The sequence below is a fragment of the Ammospiza nelsoni genome, chromosome 2 (genome assembly GCF_027579445.1).
Source record: "Ammospiza nelsoni isolate bAmmNel1 chromosome 2, bAmmNel1.pri, whole genome shotgun sequence".
Classification (NCBI taxonomy): domain Eukaryota; kingdom Metazoa; phylum Chordata; class Aves; order Passeriformes; family Passerellidae; genus Ammospiza; species Ammospiza nelsoni.
This window is the reverse complement of record NC_080634.1, coordinates 110779555-110798793: the sequence shown is the minus strand read 5'-3', so window position 1 is coordinate 110798793 and position 19239 is coordinate 110779555. Positions and strand designations below refer to the sequence as shown.

General features: G+C 36.0%; 1 protein-coding gene across 1 annotated transcript in view; it reads left to right on the top strand.

Moving 5' to 3' along the window:
- The window catches only part of CFAP47 (cilia and flagella associated protein 47), a 260610-nt gene that overhangs the window by 164749 nt on the left and 76622 nt on the right, over window positions 1-19239 (top strand). The window contains exons 52-53 of the mRNA XM_059466213.1: window positions 13597-13772; window positions 16106-16213. Of these exons, the coding sequence (XP_059322196.1) occupies window positions 13597-13772; window positions 16106-16213 (284 nt within the window). The remainder of the gene's footprint in view (window positions 1-13596; window positions 13773-16105; window positions 16214-19239) is intronic.

The window sequence follows — 19239 nt, the reverse complement described above, 5'->3', positions numbered from 1 at the left end:
AATGACTGCAGACTGAGAGGGAGTAGGTTGAGATCAGATGTAAGGAGAAAATTCATTCCTATGAGGGTGGTGAGGCCCTGGCACAGGTTGCCCAGAGAAGCTGTGGCTGCCCCATCCCAGGAATTGTCCAAGGCCAGGCTGGATGGGATTTTGAGCAACCTGGTCTGGTGGAAGGTGTCCTTGCCCATGGCAGGGAGGTTGGAATGAGATGTTCTTTAATGCTTTGTCCAACCCAAACAATTCTGTGATACTCCTCAAACTCTTCTCATGCAGAAATAATTTTGCCTTCTAATGGATTTGTAAATTGTAGATCAGAAGCATCACCCTTGCCAATTCTGTGGCGTGTTTCTTCTCACAGGATTGATTGGCTCAAGGAATAGTTCCCCACAAAAGCCTTGGCAGATCTTTAGAGCCTGGGAGTCATGCTTTGGGGACTGCATAAGTAAAACCCATCAGTAGGAGGTGGCATTCTGTTTTAAACCTGTAGTTGATTTAGAGAGAGGCACAACAGTAAGAAATCTCAGAAAATATATGTTAATTTTCCCCAGCCTGTGCCTCTTTCCAGCATCTTTTCTTTTTCTGTTTAGTTACTTGAAGGAAACTCACAAGAAATATGCATTAGTGTTAAACTCTCACTATACAGAAATAGTGTGGTTTTAGGCTGTCTCTCCTGATTGCCCCCACTTACCACTCCTTCATTTGTATCACACAGCAGTCCTGGAGTGGATGAAATCCACCTGTTTTGGGTGTAATTTAACTGGGGAATATCTTCCACGTGCTCATTTAATGTTCTTCAACCACTGACGGAAGTTTAACTTCATGGGAGTGCAACAACCACTGATAATCAAAACACTGATGGCATTGCAGTGTGTGGAGGCTGAGTCTCCACCCTGCTCTGCTCTGTCTCCTCCTCCTGTGTCTCACTGCCAGCTGATATGGACACATCACAGCACCCAAATCTTTGTAACCCATCCTGTCAAAAAACACTGCAGTGTGGTTATTCTAGCAGGAGTTTTTATTTGGTGGTAACTGCATTATGTCAATTCACAGGTAGAATGCAGAGATGATGTTACAAGTGTCACTGGTGTCAGAGCAAAACCAACTTAGAATCTAAATTATGTGTCAGTGTTAAATTTTTCATTATTTATTTAAAAGAAAAAAACCACATAATTAAGATTGTTTTGTAATTATGTAACTTGGCAGTTGAGGACAGTAACACACTGTTTTCATAGCGGTGGTACGTTAATTTTCATCAATGCTAAGCAAAACTGTAGTCTGGATATTGTCATATAAGGCTGAACCTTGGATCACATTCTCAGAAACTGAGTAACCTGAAGTTATGAATCATGCCTTAAGATTTTTTAATTTCTATCATATGCTTTCATGACAGTTGGTAGTATAAAAAGAACCATGGCAACATGGTTGGTGGGAGAGAAAATAAATTTGAGAAGGTAGTAATTATTAATCACTCTAACAAAAAGCAGTTAGGCAAATAATTCAGACCAGAGCATATTTGTATAGCTAATTAAAAAAAATTAAATAAAAAACAAAGGATAATTATTAGAAGTATAAAAATGTGAGTGATTTTTTTGATAAATAACAGGTGGCAACCCCCTCCTCTTGTCCCTACAGATGAATAATCAGTTCTCTGATATAAGAGCAGGGAGCTAATGTAGATCACAAAATGACATCTGAGCTGTCACTAACTGCCATGGAACAAAAATGTGGGGTTAGATCTAAACCAAATAGTTAGAGGGGATGTTTCATCTGGACAAGTGGTCATATCTATGAAAAATAACTGTTATGTGAAGGAAGAGAATGGCCCTGAATAAGGAAACTACCAATTCCCTTAGTCCACAACTGCTGCTGCTCCCCTGGGGCTTAGCAATCAAAACAAGAGGGTTTTTTCTCAACCATTACACACAGCAAGTCCATGGAAAAAGTTATTTTTAAGAAAAATTTGCTCACTGATGGCCTGGAGTGCAGATTGAACTAGGTAGTAAAGTAACACTATTGAAAGGAAAATGTAATATTTGAACTCTGTTCCCTGTCATTCTGTCAAGGCTAGGAACTTATGCTAGGTTTTTTGCTCAAGACAAAACATGGTTGTATATACACTCTTAGAGATGGGTGTGGGTTTTTTATATTTGTTTGGGTTTAATTTTTGATTTTTTTTCTTTTTGTTGTTGTTTTTTTAATTTTTTTTAATAAATAGAAGTGAGAGGAACATGAAAGAGAACAGTGAGAATTCGTCTAAAAGATGTGGTTAAGTGTAAATTTTCCGGCTATGCTCGGAGGCTCTTTAAAGTGACCTTCTGTGATTTTTTCTGCAGAAGTCTGACCTTTAAACCTGTCCTGCCATTTTTCAGAGCTGCCAAGAAAACTGGTGCTACTGCACTGTTTCCCCCCCAGTGATTAATGTGACTTGTGAGAAATCTCTGTTTTCCTTGTGTAAGATGAAGGAAGAGGAGGAAGGAATCTTTATTATTTGTTCAATTGCTATGAAGGTTGTCCATCTGTATAACAGAAATCTCTATGCTTAAGAGTGTTTTGGCAGGGGTAATACTGCTTCCAAAAAATGTACAAATGTCCCTGCTTCTTTAAAATAGCATTGCTGTGTTCCCATGATCAGAATACTATTTACGAATTCTTGAGTGAAAGTCAAACAAAACTTTATAATAGAAAATATGTTAAATATTTATTTTATTCAAATCAAATAAAATTTTTTCAAATAAAATTTTTCTGCATTTCTAGAACATGGGTAAAGCAGCTAGTTGTTCTTTTGTGCTGGATTTCTATGGACAGCATGCACAGCTTCTGAAACAGCCAGTGATAATTAAATTAGATCATCGCAATGAGCAACAAGTTAATGCACACATACAAATATTCATAACATCTGAATCAGGAACTTCAAGTAGGTACATAAAGCTAGTTGAGTAAGAATTTGATTTGTAAACAGGTGCTGTGTTGAAGTTTGAAAAATGCCATTAACTCAGGAATGACTTCGTTTTAGTTATGAAGTTTTACTGGATGTTTTGACTTTAGGCTATGACTCTACCTGTTTTAGATGGTTTGGCCTACTGAAAAAGTAATTGAGATTTTTCCTCTTCTATTTAAATCAGCATAAGGAGTGACTGTTTAAATGTGACAATATCTGATACGTGCTCAAGTCATCACCCTCAGTAGGATGGAGGGCCCAGTGTCTGTTACTGTGTGAAGACTTCTCTGCAGCCTTGTAAAAATGAATTTGCTGCTTGATTTGAATTCCTGGAAAAGGGAGATGAAAATCATTCTAATTGAAATCTTAGAAGACTAAAGAAAAGCTAAAGTCTCAGTGATCGTAGAGACTACCTCAGTTGAATCTGAAGACCTATTTGTATAAAATTAACTAACCTGAAGGCCATAACATTGATTCCCTGCAGCAAATATTTCTACTGAAAAAATTCCAGCTAAAGCTGTTTGAGAGAAATGGGGAGTAAAAATTAACACTACTCATTTTACATGGGAGGAGGTTATTTACATCTGAATATTTACTCAGTAATAATTTAGATATTTCTCTGGGATTTAGAAAGGATAATTTATAAAGAATTTTAACTGTTCAGAGAAACCATCTGTGAAAGCAGGAAGTTTCGAGTCAAATTAAAATTATTTAATGTTCATTATTCATTAATTAAATAACAGTTTCACTTATTATGATTCGTCTGTACATTGGCACATATTTTTAGTCCTAAATGCAGAGAAAACAGCACTATTTATAATTTTAATTTAATAAATATTATCAATTGATAATTATTAGTATCATCAACCATTTAAACATTGTAACAATTTACAATCAAAACGTTTATTTACTGTATTTTACTTTGCTGTTTACTTTTATTTCTTAAATTGTAACAGTATTACAGAGTAGTAACTTAGGTTGATAAATTTAGGTCGATTATCTCAAATTGTTTAGAAAAATGAACTGCAATAGTTACTTTGCCTTGCAAATATTCTAATGGATTTATTCAGCTTGAATGTAGAGATCCAGACAGAAGATGATTCTTAAATTTTGATGTAAAGAGTCTAAAAGGCTGTTATTGCTTTAAGCACTTACTCATTAGCAGTTGTCTATTTCATGGAGAAAATTCTAAATGTACCTCTCTGGTTCACTATGTCAAGAGACTTTTTAATCCATTGATGTACTTGAAAAGTAGTATTTTCTGTCTGGAGAGGAAATATCTAATAAGTGAGCTCCAAGCAGGATCTGTACAGCGGGAGATAAGCCAGAGGGGAAGGTCTGTTTCGAACAGTCAATTATTAGTTTCTGCTTTAATAAAACCAAAGCCTGCAAGGGATTGAGTTTGGTTTCCTGATAAGTGTGGAGACAATAGTTTTGTCTTTGCCAAATCAGTTTTTTTTTCTCTCTCTCAAGTTCTTTAGAACCACATGAGTACCCCAAAGTTGGTAATGTATCTGTGAAACATGTTGCCCACCCACACTTGCGCAAGATTTGTTTTTGTGAGTTGAAACTTGTGCTGCTGTTGCTGTTTGTGAAGGCTCCCAGACCACTCACACACTGTTTCTGAGCCCTTTGTGGTGGTCTTTAAAAGTCACTGGCGCAGTGTTGCTGTTTACATGCAGATCTAAGCAGAGACAGGGTATTCCCATTACTGGTTCCAACCTTCAAATCTTCTTGGTTATGACAGTGTAGAAAAATGAATGCAGCAGGTCTATTCTGTGTGAGCCCTCCACAGCAGAATGTGACTGTAGGATGCATAGAACAATCGAAAAGCACCTCATTGATACTTATCCATGTTTTGAAGCTGCAACCTCAGGAGATAGCTTTTACTATAGAAAAGTTAAAGGATGAAATAATGCCTCATGTCCAAATATGTGGATATGCCAAAAAAAAAGTTTGTCAGGTGGTTGCAGTAGCAATTCTTTCCCTCACAAACTGATCTGCCAGGTGGTCAAAACCGAGCAGACAGAAATGTGGAGAAATCTGTATTTAAAGGCCTTTATACTCTCACTTCCATGATTCATGGATTCACAATTATCTAATAAACACTTTCAACATCTTCCCCATAGAGAGGAAGAGGCTTTTTCTGATTGACAGCAGAAATAAACTGCACAGACCCAGGGAAATTCAAGTGTAGGCCTTGCTTCAGACTGCTCTAATTTTTGCTTTTTAAAAGGTTCTAGTAAAAGATGTGATGGTGTTCACAGGGGTCTCAGGTTGAGGGAAGAGATGAGAATTTGACTCCGTGTTTCAGAAGGCTTGATTTATTATTTTATCATATATATTACATTAAAACTAGACTAAAAGAATAGAAGAAAGGATTTCATCAGAAGGCTGGCTAAGAATAGAATAAGAAAGAATGATAACAAAGGTTTGTGGCTCGGACTCTGTCTGAGCCAGCTGGGCTGTGATTGGCCATTAATTAGAAACAACCAACATGAGACCAATCACAGATGCACCTGTTGCATTCCACAGCAGCAGATAATCAATGTTCACATTTTGTTCCTCAGGTCTCTCAGTTTCTCAGGAGGAAAAATCCTAAGGAAAGGATTTTTCATAAAAGATGTCTGCGACAAACAGATACCATCAATAAGAAAATAGATATAGATGTTACTGTTATTAATAAGCATTGCTTGTGATATACTGAGTTTGCATTACTTTAGTAGACTGACTGCTAAGGGAATGTGTGGGACAGACTGCAAATACCTTTAGCATTGAAGTAAATATTTATATGCAGCATTTGTTGTTTCATGTGAGACAGTAATCTATGAGCAAATCTCAAGGGTTTAAAAGTTAACTTTTCCTGGAGCAACAACTAGCAATGAGGCTGTTCTCAAAGTTTATCTGATCTTACGAGTCATAGTAAGGAACAGAAAAAGAGATAACTCTTATGGAGATTGTTACCTTTGATTTATATATAATTCTTTGTTCAGAAAAACTATGAACATTTAAGAAGTTCTCTTCCTATTATAATACATTCTGGCTCCTGAGACTGCAGAGACATGCCAAAAATAAAAGTTAGATTTAAAAAAAACAAGTGGCTAGAATCTAGGAGAGAAAGATTTTTATCAGAGCAATTTTACTTGTAGAAAATTCAGGAGAAAAAGTTTTTCTCCACAGAAACCTTGAAAATTTCAGATTTCTGTTAAAATTATCTGTACATGTTTTGTCCAAGTGATAATTATGGTATCAGTCTTTTAAATTGTGAAGAAAAATGCTTCCTTAAAAATCTATCTTTAGACCTACAGAATGAGAGAGTCACAGTAGGTGCAAGATCTAAGACAGTCAAATTAATTAGCATTTACCTCCACTGATTGATTAACTTGATGGTAGGTGGTGTAGCTGAGATGTAAATTACCTCATTAGTATGGTGATAAAAATTCAGTAAAATTAGATATTATTGGAGTTAGTTACTACTTTTTAAGTAAAGAATTATTTTTAGTTAGCTCATAACAGCATGAGCTGTGAGTAGAGGCACATAGTAGAATATTTTCTTCCACATTTTGCAGGAGTCTTTAAAGTTGGTGGAAATAGTGTAATAGTTCTTCTGCTATTCTAGCTTTGGGTTCTGATAGGTGGTTGTAAGTTTATTTTTACCAAGTATTTCTGTAGGTCTTTGAAGCACTGGAACCTGGGCAGTGCTGGTCATTGCCTTTTCCTGGTCAGTTCTGAGTGAGCTGATATTCAGCTCATTTCACTGATACAGACTTTGTTGTGTTTGTAGTTGCATGTCAGAGATTTCTAACCTCATCACATCAAATTTTCAATCCAGGACAGTTGAGTCAAAATATTAATCCAGTATTAAACTAATAGACTAATTAAATTAAATTCCTAGAAGCAATTCTGTGGTTTTAGTTACTTTATAAATATGTAGAAATCATCAGCACTCACCAATCCTTTCAAAGTATTTTCTAGTCTATTGGATTTGTGAATTTATGGCATTATTATGACTTTATGTAGCCCTTGAAAACAAATCAGTGAAACCAGTAGAAAATAATTACAGCTAGGTGTTGTAGCATTATATGGGCAAATACAATTAGTTCAGGAGCTAAACCTTGAAGTTCTGTACATAGCAGAGTCCAGGGATAATAGTGCAGTTCTGTGGTAAATAAGGGACACAGATTTACTTCAACATTTACCCTGAATTACATTGAAAGAACTCTGAGAGTAAGATTTAGTCTAGATCTGAGAGAAATTATTGAAAAAGACAGGTTTTCCAAACTATCTACCTGATATATAAGAAGCTATTTGGAAATTGAAAGTATCCTAAATTTTGCATCTCCTTAACTTCTCTGAAAGAAAGAGTCACAAATGCTGATTTTCACTATTTTGAGACTGATTTTGGGCAGTTATCTCAGTGTGATGGCATGCTTGCAAAAGAGTTTGCATATAACAACTCCATGAGACATACCTGACTTTGAAAATGCAGTAGTCACTCGTATCTCTCTTGACTTCATTCTCTAAGAACAGTACATTTCTCACTTGCAAATGTTGCACTTTTCAGTGATTTTTATTGAGTGATACTGACTTTAATTATTTTGTTCTGCTGTTGTGGATATGACCGTCTCTGAAGGAGAAAGGATTATCTGAAAAAAAGAGAAATGTCTGTTTTTGAGAGATGCAGCCTGGATTTACATCACACAAAATATTTCTATCACCCAAGGGGTGTAAATACATCTATTGATTTGATTCAAACTGTTTTCTATCATTGGCACCTCATATATTGTGTGCATGCATCTGCACAGCAAAGTGACCCATAAAAATGATGAATAGGAGCTGTATTGAAATCTGTCACTTGCTGAGTCATGCTTTCCAAAAATGTTGATGACAAAGTAGGTGTAAATGATTTTCCTGTAAAATCCTCTGAAGATTAATTTGGTGCTTTGTTACATTAATTCAGTGTCAGGTATCAGAAGCAGCCCATCTTTCTGCAGTCAAACTCAGTCAATTTCAGAATGCCAAATGTGCTGTTGGACACATCAGCATCAGCAGCAGCGTGGGCAGCAGGTGAGGGAGAAGATTCTGTTCCTCTGCTCTGTTCTGCTCTGGTGAGACCCCATCTGCAGAGCTGAGTCCAGCTCTGGGGTCCCCAGCACAGGAAGGACAGGGACCTCTGGGAAAAAGCCAGGAAAAGGACAGGGACCTCTGGGAAAAAGAGGATGATTAGAGGGAGCATCTCTCCTGTGAGTAAAGGATGAGAGAATTGGGGTTGTTCAGCCTGGAGAAGAGAAGGCTGCAGGGTGACCTAATGTGGCCTTCCAGTTCTTGAAGGGAGCCTCCAGGAAAGACAGAGAGAAACTTCCTACAAGAGCATGCAGTGACAGGACAAGGGAGAATGGACTCAAACTGACAGGGAGTAGATTTAGATTGGATATTAGGGGAAGTTTCTTACTGTGGGGGTGGTGAGGCCCTGGTACAGGTTCCCTGGAGAAGTTGTAGATGCCCCATCCCTGGAAGTGTTCAAGGCAAGGATGGATGGAGCTCTGAGCAACCTGCTTCAGTGGAAGGTGTTTCTGCCCATGGAATGAGATGATCTTTAAGGTCTCTTCCAACCCAAACAGTTCTATGATTCTGTGTTCTGTGATCTCCTTCTCCATTGATTCTGCGATCTCCTCCATTGATTCTGCTAATGGAAAAGATTGACTTCTACATTTTTTAGTAGGGCTTTGATGAGCCAGCTTACTGCATGAGGTGATTAGGGCAACTGAGCTGATCACTGGAAGTGCCAATCTTCAGTATAGACATTGGGAGAAAATATCTGTAATTGGTAATTTCTTCTAACACTGCTGAAGCTGAGAAGGAAATCTTCCTCAGGATTTGGCTCTCAGGAATATGGAGAGTTATTGAGCTTCGGTCTCCATGGATGCAGAGGTGCCCTTGATTTCAAATTCAAAAAAGTATTCATTAAGATGTGAGCATAGTTATTACTTTCTCAGTTGTGGGAATTTGGGATGTTAATTTTACTTTGACTCAGTCTGTATCCCCCTGTCAGGTATACTTCTTATAATTATCTTTAAATAGCACTTTGCTTAGCATTCAACTCATCTTTGAAGAGTTTTGAAAACTCAGCTTTTTCTGCCTATCTTTGCATGTAAATCCAAATATGTGCATATTATTTAGTTCATTAGTTTTCCTTTATGTATGTATAAATTATTGCAATATCAATTTGGTATGGGTTGTGGCATCTTTTGGTGGAGCTGACGATAACAGAGATTAATTCAGTCATTAAATGTAATACTTTTTCAGTCTATTGTTTTCCTTCCATTTCAGAAAAATAATTTTTGTAATCACCTCTTGCAAAACATTGTTTTCCTAGTTTGTTTGCTTGGTACAATATGTAGGCCCCATTAAAAGGTTAACAGTGTTGTAATTTTTAGTCAGGGAACTTAGAATTATTGTAATAACTTATGAGCTAATTGTTGCTGTATTCTGTGTCAGGGCATTACTTAGACTCTAATGCATATTTCAGCTAAAAGAAATTCAATTCAGTGTGATTTTCCTATGTAAATTTATATGTAAATTTAAACCTGAAATTCACTGCCCTTTTAGTATCTGATATTAAATGTTCTGTACAAATTTTTCCCTTCTAGTTAATTTCCTGTACTGCAATAAGAATGAATTCCTTGCTAAGCAGGTTTTACAAATATATAATTTGCTTAAGGTGTTTAGTCCTAAATTTCAAGCAGTTCAATCTGCTGTTCTGATAGACTTCACTGCTGATGAACAGTTGGTGCCTTTTTGAGAGCTGGTATTTTATAAGGCAAAATATGCCAAGTAAAATGGGGAAAAAAACCAGTATCAAGAGAATAGCAATGCTGTGGTTCTCTAGCCTCATAACCCTACGTGGAAAGGAGAGGATTATCTTGGAAATTCATTTACATCTCAGAGAGAAAAAAAAAAGGCAAAAAAAAAAGGAGGACCTTGTACAATGAGGGAGGTGGTTCACTCCACAAAGATCTCCATTAACTTAGGAGTGAATAGGGAGCCTGAAGGACACAGTGGCTCGGGGCAGAGGAGTTCCATGTGTGAATGATGAGTGCCAGAAAGGCCCAGCTGAGTCTGGGCATGGGTGTCTGGGTTGGGGTGTGTGGGGAAAAGGATGGTGAGGTGTGACCTGGGACACTTTGCATCAAGCACTTCAAGAGCCAGAACTGATTTCTAGAAGTAGTTTGACCAAACTGGGCTGAGCTCTATTGAATGTGGCCCTCTTCTCAAACTGTTCTCAATTGCTGCTGCTGAACTCAATGGAGCCTCTTCTGTTCCGAGAAACAGAAATGAGTTAATAATGAGAATACAGCAGGAGACTCGAACTCCTGCTACTGACATGTAGACACTGATGGGGATGTTGAAAGCTTTGGTCATTTTGAGCCTATGGAGGAGAGAAGCCAGGATCTGTTTTTTCAACAATATTGCCACCATTCCAGGCTCAGTCCTTGTTTGAGCAACATTCCTGCTTGTCAGGTGCAGCACAGAGATAGAAGGCACTTGTTACTCGTCCATCTAGAAGAACCATCATTTGGACAAGGACCCACAAAGGGAAGATTTTCTGCTGCATTATCTCACCAGGCCTATCAAAATAACTTTCCTGCTGCTTACTGAAATTAAAAATTTGCTTCTGTAGCCACAGCCTGGCAAACTCGGGAGCAAATCCAAATGCTTTCACCTCAAGGTCTATGGATTGAAAAAGCTTCAAACAATGTGGAATGAATGCCATCTCCTTAATGAAATTGGATTTTAATTTGAAACAATTTTTCTAAAGAATAACAGCTTTAGTGAGTCTCTTTAGACACTTTGGCCAGGCGGGGTTTTTATTGACACATGCTGATGGTGAGAAACAGGATTATTATTGAAGATGGAACACAGAGAATTGTTATGCACAGTAACTGTAGAATGTGTCTATCTTCCTGCAGATTATCTTGTTGAACTTAGAAGAGGATTAGTTGATATTTCAGTGCAGTGTATACATTAATAAAAGTAAAATTGCATATTATGGACTTAAATAAATTAGATCCAGTTGCTCAAAGAAGGAAATAGAGAAAGGAATGATGAGAAAGTCTTTGGGAAAAAATATGTCAGGAAAGTATTTCAGCACACAAGTGTAATATCACAAATGATCAATTGAGGATGGTGAGCATCTTTTGAAACAAGAGTCTGGTTTACAAAGTATCAGACCTATGCATAGACAGGCTATTAATGAAGGATTGAGTGTTAGAAGTCCATTGTTTTTTCAATTTCCACAGAGAATAAATGTTATCTCATATTTACATTTTGTTTTATTTAATTTTAACTCTGGTGAGATTATTGTAAATAACCTGAACTGTACAAGAATTGGGTAATTGAAAGTTCAAAAGGAATAATAGCATGACATATTGCACAAAAGTGGCTCTATTTTGGTGACTGGCAGCCTTGATATAAGAAATGTTTGAGGAAAGAGAATAATTTCCTTCTTTTCTCAACTTTTACATTTCTCCTCTATCAAAATGTTTATAAAATACTCAGCACTGAAATGTGGAACTAAATTAATGACTATAAATGTGTTTGGAAATTGCCTGTGATGTTCTTCTTTTACATTCGGTCTGATAAAATGGCCCTTTCAAGAAAAATAAGAAAAATAGAACTCTTAGCAATTGCATGGGCATTTTGTTATTTATCCTAGTTCTATGCCTCCATAACAATCCAATAAGGCCTGGAAACATAAAAAAGTTTATATATATATATATATATATATATATATATATATATATATATATATAAAATTTTTTTTTAATACATCTGCTCTTATTACCACCTATGAATTAGCAGATCATTGAAATGTGTATGGCAATTCCAGGCAATTTTCCTGGGAAATTCCAGGGAAATACATAACCCTAAGCATTCATTTTATACTGGCAAGAGAAAATTGTTTTATGATAATACTGGCAATGTAAAATTTCCTTTGTGTACAAGATTAAAAAGATTTCTTTCATAGTTGTTGCTTTTTTCCAAATCAGCTGTCCCATATTTCCTTTTTACTGTAAAAATATTTTTTAACACAGCATGTAGATGCTTTACAATAAAATTGTTATGAAGCCTTTGGCAATAAAATGGTAGATAGATTTAGAAACTTGTTTACACCAGTAAAAACTATTAATCTGAGCTTTAAAATATTTTATGGCAAATTTAAATCCCATTTTACTGATGCAAGGCACTTAAATGATTTAAAATGTTGGTGTAATCTTGCCATCTGTAGAACATTAAATGTGTTTTATGTATATTCCAGTAGTCATTGTCTATAAATGGAAATGTATAGAAATTTACCAAATCATAGGCAGGCTGAAATCAGTGGGAGGCAGCTCTGTGTGGGGTCATAAAAGTATTTCATATTCATTTTTAGTGTGTTATTAATTTTAATAAGCATTTTATATTTTTCTCCTTTCATATTGCAACTTGAATTATTTACTTTAAAAAAAAAACTATGTGGAATAATTTTGCTGTCAGAAGCAAATCACTATATCTTAAAAGGCCAAACCAACGTGGATTTTGAAATAAACTGCTTGGTTAGAGCAAAGAAAAGAGAACAAAAAAGAGTAGACACAAATATAGGTACAGAGAAATAAATACATATTCTTATTTTTGGATTTTGTGTATTTTGTATGGATAAATATGTATAAATAGAACATATATATTTTAAACTGCAGATGTGTCTCCTGGATTATCACATTGTGCTGCCTTCATAAGTAAATTCCTTCTGGTCTATTCAAAGTGCTTTATTTCATGAATTGTATTGATATTGATGCAGACTGGGCACACAGGATGGATTTACACCATTTCTAATTTACAGCAAAAGGAACTCTTCTGAAATGTAGCAGCTGTGAAGAGTGAGCTGTCTCTGCCCAATTCCTGCTCATCCTAAAGGTGTAAAATATGCAGATTTATCTAATGAGACCATATTTTGGCTCTGTTTTATTACGGTAACTGGAGTTTTTATGCACTTTTAACTGAATCAATGTTTTCCAGGTGGTCAAGGAAAGATGGTCTTTGCCCTGGACTTTAAACAAAGATACAGAGATCACTAGTGAGGGAAATGGCCTAAAGGAATAAGAGAGGGAGCATTTATTGTGGTGCTGTTGTTTTAATGTCAGGTATTATGATGTAACTTATAAATTAAGGAACCAGATCCAGCAGAATTCAGCCTAATCATTTGCCAGTTTTCAAAGTAGTTATTTGTGGAATTTTCCAATTGCTTGGCTGTTGGGAGACAGCTTGGAGATTTTACCTGCTTGGCATTACAGCTGATGGGCTTAGGAGTTGTGTTTTGGCAAGACTGGCTCATATCTTGGAAGATGATGTGAGCAGTTAGAATGCAGACCAGCCAGGAAGATTTGAACTTTTCCATATTTATGGAATTAAAGAGTTTACAATTTGAAGGTTGTCTGAAATTTTTCTTTCTTTCTGCTGCAACTTGGCTTTTTAGGGGTAGTTCACACATCAAAAAAAGCTGCAGCCTGAGTTTGCATAAGTGTAAACAATGAGTAAGTACCTTACACTTTTTTGAGAAATATCTTTTAAGTGTAATTGCTCATAATTAATTTTGTGATTTTTGCATTGTTTTTTCCTAGGATACTGTTGGAATTAATATTCCCATCACTAATCCTACCAATAAAGTTCTCAAGATGAGTGTGCTGCTGGACCATCCATCCTTATTTGGGGAAAACTCTTTCATTCTCAAGCCCAAACAAACATTTTCATATCACCTGAAGTTCTCTGCAGCTGCTGTTGGTGCTTTTGCTGGAAGGTATGGTGTAGAGTTTTGGTACTTGTAATTGTGCCTGTTTTACTAATAAATTGACTACTTTCATTGAAACCTAAGTTCCTTGATGAAAATATTGCCCTAAAAACGACCACAGAAGTTATTAAATGGAATTAAGAAAATTTCCAGCTTTAAAAGTATTGTGAACCTAACAGTAGCTTTCCTCTCGGGGGAAAAGCATTATTGACAGGCAATAGAATAACTCCTACAATAGAATAATTTTAGTGAACTCTAGTTCACTACAATTTAGTGAACAATGTTTTTAGAAACTTGCTTAATGTTAGAAGCCCCCCTTGAAAACTTCTGAACAGTTTTTTTTTTTTTTTAATTTTTAAGTTCTGTAAAGGGAATAGCACAATTTCATTTTCTTCTGAGAAGAAATGAAATTGTAAAAAACAAACTAAAACATGTGGAGAACCCTTTAACTCTCTTCACTTAAATCCATTTACCTTCATGATCTTCTGTTACTTAACCATGATCCACTAAATGAATATGGGGAGGTTTTAAATAAAATTTTTTCATTACATTGGAAATCCCAGTGAAAACCTGTAGATATCTTAATTAGCAATAAAAAGACAGATGACCTCTTGGTCTTAGTTTCAACTAAAACAGTTCAGCAAGTAATTGAACAGTGTAGAATTGCAAAGCTTACTTTCCTGGGATTTGGTTACCAAAGCATTATTTAGTCTAAAGGCTAATTGAAAAACAATTCTCTGTTTTTCAGTTATCTCAACTGACTGGCAAAAATATGGGGATGGGGTGGAGGATGGGGTGGTCATTTAAGAGGAGGGCAGAGACAAACACCAGTTTTGAAAGAATATATTCAAAGTCAAAATCCATTCAGAGGTTTATTCAGTTTGCTTGTATTGATTTTTCTAAAGACCAGAATAATGTCAGATGTCATTGAGTGATACAGATTCAAATAATACTGTTTTATAAAAATGAGTACTTTTATAACTCTACTAAGTATCTTTATTTTGTAGATATTATGCTATCTTAAACTGAAGATGAGAATAGAGCTCATCTTTTTTGTTTTCATACCAGATAATATTTCTGGTATGAAAATATTTTTCAAGTGCAGAATTTCCAAATAATAAGATAAATGTTTATTTTAACAGGACAAAATTTTGGGCTCAGCTTTGGTGGGCTGGGGCTTAGGGGATATATGCAAGGTGAAATAAAGCACATGTGCACATTCTCCAAATGGTTTTGCAGTTTTGCTTCAGAAGTGTGCAATAGCTCTTTTAAATTGCAGTAGCTCCCACAGGCTGCAGTTACAGCTGGGCAGAGGTACTTGCACATTACATCCACACTATTAACTTCTTTTTCTGAAACCATGCTCTGTTTCCTTTGCTATGTTAGCAGCTGGGAAGAACTGTTGGAAAAAGGGACTGTGGCAGGTGTACCTTTTCTAATGGTTGATTCTTTCCTAGAGCTGTTTTATGCTCACTTTAAAAGCTCTGTTGGCACAGGGGATGGTCTGGAACCATAAAGTCATGGAATGGACATAGTTATCTATAATTTAGAAAAAGAACTCATCCTTAGAGGGTCATGGGTTTGTACAGTGCATTTCTTCTGAGTTTTTATATGCTTCCAGTGCTTTGGTTTAATATTATTATGACTCAGCTACTCAAAAATCCTCAAGAAATAGAAAAAAAATTCTGCAGTAGGAAAGGACTGTATTAGAGTGTCTGTAACTGAAATATATTTCTGTACATATCTCACCCAGCAGGATACAATTTTCAGTCATGACAATCCTTGATTGTATATCAAAGCAATATATTGAATATTCCTTGAAGTGTATCTCTTTGTCATGCTTATAGGGATGTGTCTATATCTATTTCTCACTTTACTACTAAATTTGAAAAAATTTTCCTTTTTAAAATTATTGTATAGTATTTCTGTTACTTTGCCCTTCAAAATGACTAAAAAGAAAATACTGTGATAGTGAAATGAAATTAAAGCTTTCTCTTATAAGCTGAAATATGTTTGGGTCGTATTTTTGATAAAAGAAAGCTAACAAACAAAAAAATAAAATTGAATTCTATTTTTAATGAATTATTTTTACAATGAATTTTATTGGTTGATTTTAGGAAAGATGAAGAAGAGATTTTGTTGCATTGGGAATTCTAAATATTATTACACTTGGTAGCTGAATTCAAATACCAGTGAGAGCTGTTAGAAGAAAAATATGATCTAATTAAAGAAATCACTGTGCTGAAATCATTAGGTTTCCCCTCAATTTTAATCTGTTTGGGTTTTTTTTAAAGATCTGAAAAAAACCAGCTGTCATGTTGAGCTTCTGTATCTGTTTTTAGTGTCATGTTCCGGTCAGATGTGGTTGGAGAATTTTGGTATGCCCTGAAGTTCAATGTGGAGAAGCCATCACCAGCTGCCCTGCCTGATATAGGATGTGAGCTTGGAAAGTGAGTAGTTCATGGTGCTGGACTGGGTCTCTGCTTTATCATGGAAAACATATGAAAATTTAAACTCAGAATAGTGCTCTATGTCTGCTGTAGAAGATTGCAGAATATTTTTTAGATATATTTGCAGGTAGGTGAAATATTCCTTACAGAAAAGCAATTGAAATGAAATTTTAGCCTCTATGTAAACTTCCTTTGAATCATTTTTGCAGAAATAATTTTAACAATACCGCAGAATCTAAGTACCCAGATCCATTGTACAGAGCTCTGTAGGTTTGCTTTATTTTCTGTTTTTTTCCTTCTCTCTGAACTAGGAGTTTACTGAAAATCTTGTTTTACAAATGCTGGTGTACCCGTTAGCAGTATCTTTTAACCTCAAGAAATCGCAAAATAATGCAATTTCTTTCCTGCAGGCCCTGGGATAGACATGGTTGAAACACTGCAAATGTTAAGAAAATGGACACCTTGGGGAAATTAACCCAATTATTACCATCCTTCAACAAAATTTCAATGTGCATTTTGACAGCATAATGTTCAGTTCCATTCTGACTTTCAAGACATAAACTAAAAAATTGAGGATAAGGCTTTGAAGAATGTCAAAACTTCAGCAGTGCTTTTCCACATATTACCTCCACTTCCTAACAGTTTCTGTGGACACACTGCTCTTCTGCATGCCAAATTCCCCTTCATTGTATCTTTGGCTAAACCTGTAGTTAACAGACATTGCAGACTGAGCAGAAATGTTGTTAGAGAGCACAACATGAAATTTTACCTGATTAAATTTTTGTGAGTGAATATATTCTTCTGTTCAAATATGATGCACAAACTGAAGATAACTGACAATGCCTTTCTTATTATGTTCTAAAGAAAAAAAATTGTGCTATTTCCTGGCTTTTACTTGACAATTCTGGGCTGACTGGAGTAAAACCCATAATTTTTCTCTACTATGTAGGCTCTTGCTATTAGGAATTAGGAATTACTTAAAACCTTTTTATTCAGACTTTCTGGCACTCATAATTTTCTCTGACATGCACTGCCTGAAAACTACATGCACAAATGGTCTGGTGGAAAATGGCAAGTCATCCTTTCCTACTGCAAGTAAAATGGATGTGGGAAAAGATTAGCTCCATTAACTACAACTCTTTCTGTTAAAACTCTTATCTAAAACTCCTCAAAGCTCATGCTTTATTTTTTTCAAATGAGCTTTCTTTTCCCTTTACAAGTACATGCATGCTGTAGTTCCTATGCATTTGTAAATATGTGGGGGAACACTGGAGACTTCTGGGCTCTGTGGTACAAGAAAGTCAAGGAGCTACTGGAGAGGGTCCAGCAGAGGCCACAGGAATGAGGAGGGGTCTGGAGCATCTCCCTTGTGAGGAGAGGCTGTGAGAGCTGTGCCTCTTTAGTCTGGAGAGGAGAAGGCTGGGAGGGCATCTCATCAATACATATAAATAGCACAAAGGGGGTGCCAAGAGGATGGTGCCAGGCTCTTGTTGGTGGTGTCCAGCAGTGCCAGCATAATGTCATCAGCACTCTTGTTGAAGTGCAAAGTGTCGGACAATGGCAGTCGGTGATGCCATTGAGGTTACTGGGAATTTCTCTGCCTCATGAAAAGTGTGACAGTCCAAATAAATTGGCTGCATTAATGTATGTTGAATATAAAAAGGCAGTTCAGGTAGATATCTGTGTATTGTCTAAGAAAGATATCAGCTGGGGAGTTTTTTGAGTGGATGTAATTCTTTGCTATGTATCCAGAAATGTGAACTGTAAACATCACCAAATGTTTGAAGTATTTCTGGTTGGTGAAGATTTGTATTTTTTAACAGATTAACTTTCATTCTACCCTTTTCCCTGAATGCGGAAGAAACATTAGCATATGAATATAAGAATAATGTTTTTCATTGTGTCCTCTTTTTCTATTGATCTGAAAAAAATTGGTATTTGTGTTCTTGAAACATTTCCTAGAATTGGATTAGGGTCAAGATCCCATTGATAACTTAGAATCAATTTCTAACCAATTATTGAAAGAGAAAAAAAAAAAAAAGCAGTTAATCCTTTAGTCCTTCTTCATATTCCCTGAAATTCTGGGGCTATCACAGTCAGATCTCCTTTTTGTTTGTGTCAAGGTAGATTTAACACATCCCTTAGCAAAGTCTTTAGGGAGGGAAACCTTCTCCTTGATGTTTTTCACCTTTTCTTATCCATCCTGTTATGGGCTCCACAGTGGAGTCATTGAAGAGGAGTCAGTTGAATGATGTTCACAGTGACCTGGAATTTACTGCCACATGCAACAATTTGTCCAGCATAACCATCATAGTCAATCTGTGTGGGGTGGCAGGATTTTGATGACTTGAAGAACCTCTAACAGTCGAGTAATTCCTGAAATTTCAGATATTCCAACTTAGTTTTCCCTTTGACAAAATAGTACATATGAAGGAGACCAGGCCAAAAAAAAAAAAAAAAAAAAAAGTAGAGAGGATAAATGTGAAAAATGTGAATTATCAAGTGAGTCTGAAGTTCCTGTGTGAAAGTTTATTAATATTTCTTTACTCTCAGGTTTTTAGACTAAATGATACAATGCTCTGACAGTGTTAGTCAGAATCAATTCTGGTGCTCACTGCTGGGGATTTATGCCACTGCATGGGCTGGAAGGAATCCACCTGTTAACAGGTTTTAGGGGCTGAAGTTACAGTCATAAAGCTGGACTGAAATATCTACTGAATGTTGCTTTTTATATTTTCTTTTTCCTTACTGATTTAGCTATGATTAACGGACTAATTTTTTCCAGATGATAAATATGTGCAACAATCTGGCAGTTGACCTGCCACAGCTTTGACTACAGGGAATATCCATTGGGAGATAAATTACAGCAAAACCAATATATGTATCTCATTTTTCAAACTTTTCTTATTTACTGTTTTCACTTGTTCACCTTGAACCTCTTCTCTGTGTCCCTTGGTATTACAACAAGAATGTGATTTATGGCTATATAACTTTGCTGAAAAGAAAAAATGTGATATTTTGACCAG